A 9592-nucleotide genomic window follows, 5' to 3' on the forward strand; every position below is an offset into this window, starting at 1 on the left:
GGGATGTTATTCCATCTTCCGTATTCGTTTGGTAATTTAAAGTTACAAGTTCGAAATTCCAGAAGCAGAATTGACAGATGCGTGCGGCTGAAAACCTGGCAGGCGTGGAACTTCACCGTTGAGGTAAACTGCAGAGGACTCCCGGCTAGATCGTGTTGGATGATATTCGGAATCCTCGACATCACAGGAGGAATAAAGAAGACTTCAGATAGTTGATGAAGGATGAAGAACGGACAGCACGATGACCGTGGTCGCGGCAAGGAGAAAGAAGCTGGAAGCCAACCGTCGGAGATTGGGAATTGATCATCCATGTTGACCCACCATCCGGACAGAGTTCAAGTATAGGGTTTGGATCTCTCGACGATGGATGAATGTGACTGATGATGGCGACGGTTGGGAAGTAACATATGGTATGACTGGTTGTTCTTCTCTCTCCAAATCAGTTACTGTATTAATGATAATCAAAAATCTATATTTACAAGTTTTTTTTCCTCCAGCAAAACATCTTATTGAAATCCTTACAAAAAGCAATTCTACCACGATTGCTATGCAACGCCAGTTTTGATTGGTTTGAAAACCGTGTAATTATTTGCCAGTAATCCACTCTCGTGTCAATAATACATGCTCGTGAGTCACGGCTATTACAATCCCCCCCCCCCCCCCCCCCCCCCCAAAAAAAACAACAAAAAAAAACGTCCATTTGTAAACAAACAAACAAACAAACAACGGAGAAAGCTCTTTGCCAGATTTTTAATTTCTATCAACCCAGACTTTGCTAAACAATATGTTGTAAGGTCAATTTCCACAGGCAACCTTTGGAGAGCATTTATACATGAATTGCTGGCCGACATCCCCGAAAGTTCTCGTATCGTTGCCGTCAACTGACTTGGGATTGATGTCAGCTTTTGAATATTAAACGTTTCATTTGAATTGTAACAGCCATGTAGCGACACATTTCCCGGGGTTTCTTTACCGTTTTTCTATCAGGAAGAGGTAGATCTCAGAACTAAACAGTACATGGAAGAAAAGAAATAATCAACTTTGACTCGTGTTCACGAATCATCGTTAATTATTTCTTTAGTAATGTATGTTCCAGTCAGTACTTTTTCTTCTGAACTTTTCAAACTTTCGATAAGGGCGGGAGGACAGCGTAGGCACAGTTGTGTGTGGGTAGGAAGTCTGTCATCTAGTGCAGAATAAGGACTTAAAGTATAACCGTAGTCGGGTTCCTGCGTTTACCCAAACTCTACGTCCGCGGATTAGAAAAACGTGGATAACAATTTTCTTGATACTAATGAACTCCTACAATTAATTAATCAGCGATGATGGTATGTGGTTTTGAAATGTATAGGCTTTGATTTGAGATCAGTAATACGCTTATCACATATAGGGCAAAGATAAAAGTATGTACAGGGTTCAGGGGATTGTATAAAAGACACACCAGTTACTGTCCAATACAGTTTAAGTGTCAATAAATGAGATCCACAAGTATTGTTATTCCGTCCGTCTAGGACAGGTTAACGACAAAACGTGCATGTGTTAAGTTAGTGCGGTTAGGCAGGGCCTTAGTATTGGTAGCTAGGGAACGACGTGTAAAAACTAAAAGTAGGTCGGAACACATGTCCAAATCCGGATATGGAGGCGCAATAGCCAAAAAGTTCAATAAATGTCATAATTTTCAATATTTGTTTAGAAAAAACGTATTTTTTTGGTGATCTATGGCGGTCAAATATTGAGTGTTTACTACAGGTGGGCGTCAGTAACATTGACGGAGTCCTGTTGGTATTTTACCTGTATATAGAAGGTTTGGTTTGTTTTGTTTAACGTCCTATTAACAGCCAGGGTCATTTATAAGGACGTGCCAGGTTTTGGAGGTAGAGGAAAGCCGGAGTACCCGGAGAAAAACCACCGGCCTACGGTCAGTACCTGGCAACTGCCCCACGTAGGTTTCGAACTCGCAACCCAGAGGTGGAGGGCTAGTGTTAAAGTGTCGGGACACCTTAACCACTCGGCCACCGCGGTATATAGAAGGACGTTAACCAAACTGACCTCAAAAACAAGGTGAAGGTAAAAGAAATCTTATCACCTTTCCAAGATAAGCATTTCCTATAAAGGACACGGTATTATCTACCACACATACTGTCCAATTGGTACGCCTCCAATCACGGTAAGACCAAATTGATAATTATTTAAGACTTTGCGGTTTATGTTATCGTTTTGACATTTAGGTTCCGAATTTGTCCTTTACATATTGACGTCATCTTTTGTCTTGTGTATCCATCTGACGGCAGGCCAAGCTTTTTTATTTATTTATTTATTTATTTATTTATTTATTTATTCATTCATTTATTTATTTATTTATTTTATGCATTGACGCCCAATGTTATTTTGTCTCTGTGAGATCGTTCAAGGATCTACATTGCCGACAAGGATTACTTATTTGATCGATTCAAAACAAGAATATTCTGTTAAATATTTCATGCAAAAACAAATGTTAAAATATACTTTACGCTTTAACAAACAGCCTAATAATTCTGTCTTAAATTCAAATAGGGAATGAACTTTTGTTTTATTGCGTTTACGTTGGTATGAACGAGTATGACAGATATCGATATTTTTACGAGTGAAAAATATCGAAATATTCCGTCATGCAAGTGAAATATATGTTATATTTAACGGGAAACCATTCAATTTTTTTTTATTGCATTTCATAAACTTAAAAACAAAATAAAAAACATCGAAAAATTAATAGTGTCAAAAAGTGCGGGAATCAGTAATGACGTCATCTATTTGTGACTTACTCCTCGTCAACTTGACGACGCCATTTTGAAAGGACTGATCAACGCAATTTAAGCGTTTTCTGCTGTTATAGGAGAATCTGTGGATGACTAGCTAACGTCAAGTGAGTATTTTGCCAAAAACTAGTCTGAAAATTTCAGAAATACAGCAAAATAACCAATTTATCTATCTGCCGTCGATTGGAAAACCGGCAAGTTTCAACGAAGTGAATACAAAGGTATGCTTTCTTTGGTCAAAAACGGAAAACTTATAATTTCACTGCAAAATCTTATATTTTCACTGCTAATCGCTGCAGTGAAAATGAAGTTTTATTAGTTTGATAAATCTCTATATTTCACTGGCAAAAATGCAATAAAGACATATTCTATAGAGCGCCTTAGCCATTCCGGTCATACAGATATGTACCATCGTAAACGCAATAAAAACACTGTTCAATGCATATATTTACATCAAACGATCCGTCGAAATACCGTACGAGGAAAATAAAAGTCGTGATGTGTTGCGGCGTTGGTAACTACGGCAGTCGTGGTTGCTAAGATAATATAGTTCGAGTGAATCTACGTAAAGACAACAGTATTGTTTACAAATAAAAAGAAACATTTTTGTCTTATACATTTGAATCGTTTTCAATTCATTAATATATCCACAATCCATAATTTCCGTCTCGCATTAACTATGGTTGTCAAGCACAGCGTTTCTTAATACAGTAGGACGTTAAATAATAGCAAACAAACAAAACAAATGAACAAAGTATTGACACACATTGTGAAGTGACGTGGTCAAATGTTCTATAGGAGCTGTACGCTTCAGCCATTTCTTGTTAGCTTACCACGTGGAGAAGTTCAATATTCGCTCGTTTCCGCAATCTTCAGTTTAGTTTTTGACAAAACACTCACTTGACATAACCTTTTTGTACAGAGATCATCGAGAAAAAGGAGAAAAGCCTAAAATTGCGTAAATCAGTCCTTCGAAAATGGCGCCGTTTAGTTGACGTTCCGTTGACGTCACAAAGAGATGACGTCATGATTATGTAACCGATTCCCGCGCGTATTAATCAGCTGAGCCTTTTGTCACTGCTTTACGATAAGTTTACGCAGTCAGAGTTTACTAAGCTGAAGAAGGAAGAGATGTAAATATATGGATTAAAAATTAATTGCAACAGAAGAAATTATATCGTTCACCGGCTGTGATAGCTGTCGTCTGTGCTGTCGTGGTTGTGTTCTCGGGTAAGAAAATTTACCCTGATTGGCCTGGATGGCATGCCTTGGGTCTCCTGTATGTTGTTCAGTGAGGGATATCCCGGAGTCACCAGCTAATACAAGGAGACCCCGCCTCAAAATGATCACGGCCGTAAATGGGGACATTAACCTACCAAACAAATCTGTTGTTCAGCATCTCTATATTTGGTATATGACGTTCATTCTTAGACGCAATCGTGACTTGGACGGAAATATTTTTCTTTTGTTTGAAACATTTGTGCATTCTGGAGAAAGGCAGTGTAGCATCTTCAAATACTGTGCAATTGAATTTGGTTAATGTTACCACAGATGTTGAGTACGTGTTGCCTTTACAGTGGTTTATACTATCAAGTTTTTACGAGAGAGTGGTACATGTATGTACATAAGTATATAAATCTCCTGACCCTCGAGTGTAATGTGACATCGTCGTTACATATTTTTTTATTTTATTTTTATTTTCTTCTACATGTATCTTCCTTTACGGTTATCACAGTTCTGACGCCATTTTTATTTTTTTATGTAATAAATTCCACATACAGCGTAGTGATGGGTTTAACATTTAACACTGTATGAGATAGTAAATAAAAACTCTCAAATTGATTTTAGGCAGAATTTTCTCTTAAACTGTATGATTTTTTTTTCTACAAAGACAATCGCGTGACGTCACATATTGATTATGACGTCAAAATATCTGTGAAAGCACAATATTAATGGTGTTATAAAACATTGCGGTATTACATGGTATAACGGGCGCCAGTTACTTGATAAAAATAAGAAACCCTTTTCATTCTTCATGTTCGATTTCAGATGCTTGCCTTTCTCTTCCTCATTGTGACCACTGTGGCGGTGTGTTCCGCGTCACATCAGTTCTACGTTGAGAACCACTGTTCCTATCCAGTGTGGGCCGCTGCCTTCGGAAACAATGGCCAGACACCGCTAGGAGGTATGGAGTCAGCTACCATTACGTCACGATCATTAAGATACTATATCTATCTAAAATCCTTACAATGTCTATATGATGCCTTTTTATATTCATTAGTTGACAAATGGAAAATTTTATCAATAAGTTATTACCAAATTTATATCTAATGTGTGTGTCTTTCGTGCAAACCTTTGAGAATGCTACATACATGTAGTAAGGTTTATAGGTGTATACAAGTGTACTTTATAGACTGGTGGGTACTTTATAGGCTGGTGGTACTTTATAGACTGGTGGGTACTTTATAGGCTGGTGGATACTTTATAGGCTGGTGGATACTTTATAGGCTGGTGGGTACTTTATAGACTGGTGGGTACTTTATAGGCTGGTGGTACTTTATAGACTGGTGGGTACTTTATAGGATGGTGGGTACTTTATAGGCTGGTGGGTACTTTATAGGCTGGTTGGTACTTTATAGGCTGGTGGATACTTTATAGGCTGGTGGATACGGTATAGACTGGTGGGTACTTTATAGGCTGGTGGATACTTTATAGGCTGGTGGATACTTGATAGGCGGTAGGATACTTTATAGGCTGGTGGATACTTTATAGGCTGGTGGATACTTTATAGGCTGGTGGATACTTTATAGGCTGGTGGATACTTTATAGGCTGGTGGGTACTTTATAGACTGGTGGGTACTTTATAGGCTGGTGGATACTTTATAGACTGGTGGATACTTTATAGGCTGGTGGGTACTTTATAGGCTGGTGGATACTGTATAGGCTGGTGGGTACTTTATAGGCTGGTGGGTACTTTATAGGCGGTAGGATACTTTATAGGCTGGTGGATACTTTATAGGCTGGTGGGTACTTTATAGGCTGGTGGATACTGTATAGACTGGTGGACACTTTATAGGCTGGTGGATACTTGATAGGCTGGTGGGTACTTTATAGGCTGGTAGGATACTTTATAGGCTGGTGGATACTTTATAGGCTGATGGGTACTTTATACGCTGGTGGGTACTTTATAGGCTGGTGGTACTTTATAGGCTGGTGGATACTTTATAGGCTGGTGGACACTTTATAGGCTGGTGGACACTTTATAGGCTGGTGGGTACTTTATAGACTGGTGGATACTTTATAGGCTGGTGGGTACTTTATAGGCTGGTGGATACTTTATAGGCTGGTGGGTACTTTATAGGCTGGTGGATACTTTATAGGCTGGTGGATACTTTATAGGCTGGTGGGTACTTTATAGGCTGGTGGATACTTTATAGGCTGGTGGACACTTTATAGACTGGTGGGTACTTTATAGGCTGGTGGATACTTTATAGGCTGGTGGATACTTGATAGGCTGGTGGATACTTTATAGGCTGGTGGATACTTGATAGGCTGGTGGATACTTTATAGACTGGTGGGTACTTTATAGGCTGGTGGGTACTTTATAGACTGGTGGACACTTTATAGGCTTGAATACTCCACGACTTAAGTCCCCGAGCGCCCTTTTTTATCCTTATTGCATGCTTAGATTCAGGATTCACACCATGTTTTTTTTTGTTTTTGTTTTTTTCAAGTTTTATTTGTATTCTTATATTCTAAGTAACATGGGTCAATATAAATCCGGTCATATTATAGATATTTTATATTTGACGGTAAATCACAACCGGAACAGGGACTCAAAACCGAAACTTGTTCCCAGACAAGCATATCAGAATTAACAAAATAACATATACCGTTATACAATATCAGGACAAGCGGGACATGGGTGAGTTATAATGGTTGTGTAATAAACTCAAATGTTTCAATAAGTCAGTAAGTGATGTTAGTTACAATATCCCAAACTAAAGACATCAAGGCCATGTAGCGAAGTGGCACATATACTTCATACTTTAATTTAGGCGGCCGAGCTTCCATTCCCAAACCTGACTTGAAAATAAATGGGATCAACTGCATAACCACGCTATCCAAATTGTTTCTCTAGTGCGCGACAGATCGTAGTGTCTGGGAAAGGTGGATACATAATTCAGATTGAAACCAGTTATTTGAACATAATGCCATAGCAGTGATATCATTTAAGTGATATTGGAGATAATTGAGACCACGCAAGTACAGTTTAAGAATTGTGCGTCAAATCACAGTTGCTAAATGTTTAGCGCGCGCGCGCTACAATTTAAGCAAGCAATATATGTAACAGAGCTGGATGTTGTGAATATGTTTTTTTCTCTGTACATCTAATCTTGTGAAAAGAAATGAAATAAAGTTTGAAGTTTGAAGTGTGAAGACTTGATTTGAGGGTGAAACAACTTGGATGCCGGAAGGAACCCGATAAAACCCTCATACCTTCACATATATGTTTATTCACACACAGAGAATACAATATTTTGTACATTATTGTTAAAGGTGGGTGGAAAATGAACCCAGGAGACCGCAGACAGTTCACCGTCGTGGATCACTGGAACGGTCGTATTTGGGGACGGACCCACTGTACGGAGTCTGGACAGTGTCAGACTGGTGACTGCGGGGGCCTACAGTGTAATGGCCGGACAGGCCGACCTCCAGCAACGTTAGCCGAGTTCACTCTGGACGGTTGGGGAGAGGAAGACTATTATGACCTGAGTCTCGTGGACGGCTTTAACCTAATGATGACCATTATTCCCGTGAGTGGGACATATGACACCAATCACCACGGGACGTACTATTGTGCCCGAGCAGGGTGTTACTCCGACCTCAACCAAGGCTGCCCCGGGGAACAGCAGGTCAGTTGGTCTAATTGCAGGAATATGATATTTTTTTAAGCAATACGTTAAAATGAGTAAAACTCCAGTAATTTTTTTTTAAAGGATGTACTTTTTTCGGCATAGCCGTATAATATTCTTTTGGTCCCGGATATGACGCGCCAGGTGGCGTTACTGGTCAAGATGAAGTATGTGATTGGTCAATGTAGAGGTAAATGCAAAATGTAGATATACTGTTAAAAACGAAACAAAGTTAAGAATACAAGCTGAATAAGAGGATGTATCTCAAATGACACATTAATGAAATTATGTTCCTCATTCAAATGCAGTCTTTTTATCACCAAAAATGATTCAAACTGATCTAATTTTGTTATCCGTACTGAAACGCATTAGTTCGTTGATTTATTACACCAGCAGTTTTACATTATAACCACCAGCATTAAAATTATGCCGTTTAATTTTTTAAAGATATTTCTTGCTTAGACTTTATTTATTTTACAATAGTTGGGAAACAAGTTATATCAATCTATTCTAATCACTCTTATTGGCACGGATGAAAGTGTGCGAGGGGTGTTACAGTGAGAAGAAACCGGAGTATCCCAGGGGAACACATGTGGTCGAACAGGTGGCCCAATATCATTTTACATCCGATCGGGTAATCGAACCAAGGTCGCCTGGGTGACTGGCAAGTCTGATTCCACTGTGCCACCGAACTACCATGTTTTAATTGGTCCGAAAACTAAACAATTAATATGTTCTTTGTTTTCATATCAGGCTACGTCCGTGTTTTGCACGTTTTGAATATTCGTTGGTGTTTATTTTCGCTGTATAGTCATTGACCACGAATATACCGCAGTTGAATCCCAAATTAATACGATCAATTATATAGTATACAAATTATTTGCAGCAACACTACGGAGGCCAGGTAGTAGCATGCAAAAGTGCCTGTGAAGCGACCGGAAGGGACGACTACTGCTGTCGAAATGCTCACAACACACCACAGACATGCCCATCATTCCCTGGCGCAAGATTCTTTAAAGGAAGATGTCCTGAAGCCTACAGCTACGCCTACGATGACCATAAAAGCACATTCACATGCAGAGGAAGACCAAAAACCGCCTACACTGTCAGATTTTGTTAATTTATTTTGTAATAAAAGTTTAACAATTTCACTAACATGTTTGCTATATTTGTATTTCAAATTACCTTTTTTGACATTTCAGACGAGAGTGTTTTTGAATTGATGGTTATAACATTTGTACAACGCTGGTCAAAATTTTACACCGTTGACCCGCCAATTTGTAAGTGACAGTACAACTACCACCCGAAACGGAACGCAATGGGCCGAAAAGACTTAATATCAAATAATTATGCTTTTCTTCTTACATAGTTTAGACCAAGAAAACCAAGCTTATTATATTTCCCCAAACCTGTTATATTTAATGCAAGAATACATTATTTACAAATCGTAAGCTGTAATCTGTAGAAATAAATGTATTTTTTTCTTATCGCTCCGTTGAGCACCGTAGGGTAATGAGGGCGCCTGCGACCTACATAGTTAGCAATATGGCGTCGAGTCAATTGTGGGATAAATAATTAATTTTTCTTTGTTTTCATGATAAATACTCAAATGTGATTGGTCGAAAAATTCTTTTCATTCTTCTATGAAAGAAATTCCGAGAATGGCGTGGAAAATGTGACGTCACAATACGACAATTGACGTTGCGTATTGATTTGAGAAAAAGAATCCCATTTAAAAACAGTAAAATTGTACATAAAACATGTTTTAAATTAGAAAATCATTTTCAAAAATTAATTATAAGCATTGATGTCAATTTTTTTTTAGTTTTATCGGGGTATGAAACAAATTTTGTTTGCAAACTTCTGTAAGAATCCATGCGC

The 9592-nt window shown here is 38.6% G+C and overlaps 1 protein-coding gene across 1 annotated transcript; it reads left to right on the forward strand.

Annotated features, from left to right (window-relative positions):
- Nucleotides 1-2107: 2107 nt before the first annotated feature.
- LOC117340973 (pathogenesis-related protein 5-like) lies at nt 2108-8868 on the forward strand. Its single transcript, XM_033902761.1, has 4 exons — nt 2108-2167; nt 4845-4980; nt 7356-7711; nt 8598-8868. The coding sequence occupies exons 2-4, from the start codon at nt 4845-4847 to the stop codon at nt 8829-8831; spliced, it is 726 nt and encodes a 241-aa protein (XP_033758652.1). The 5' UTR covers nt 2108-2167; the 3' UTR covers nt 8832-8868.
- Nucleotides 8869-9592: the final 724 nt, after the last annotated feature.

The sequence above is a fragment of the Pecten maximus genome, chromosome 13 (assembly GCF_902652985.1).
Source record: "Pecten maximus chromosome 13, xPecMax1.1, whole genome shotgun sequence".
NCBI lineage: Eukaryota > Metazoa > Mollusca > Bivalvia > Pectinida > Pectinidae > Pecten > Pecten maximus.

Excerpts from the sequence above, each read along its gene's own strand:
- LOC117340973 (XM_033902761.1), top strand. The coding sequence starts at position 4,845 with ATGCTTGCCTTTCTCTTCCTCATTGTGACCACTGTGGCGGTGTGTTCC. Across the intron at positions 4,981-7,355 it reads TGGCCAGACACCGCTAGGAG|GTGGGTGGAAAATGAACCCA; the intron begins GTATGGAGTCAG and ends TTATTGTTAAAG. Across the intron at positions 7,712-8,597 it reads GCTGCCCCGGGGAACAGCAG|CAACACTACGGAGGCCAGGT; the intron begins GTCAGTTGGTCT and ends AATTATTTGCAG.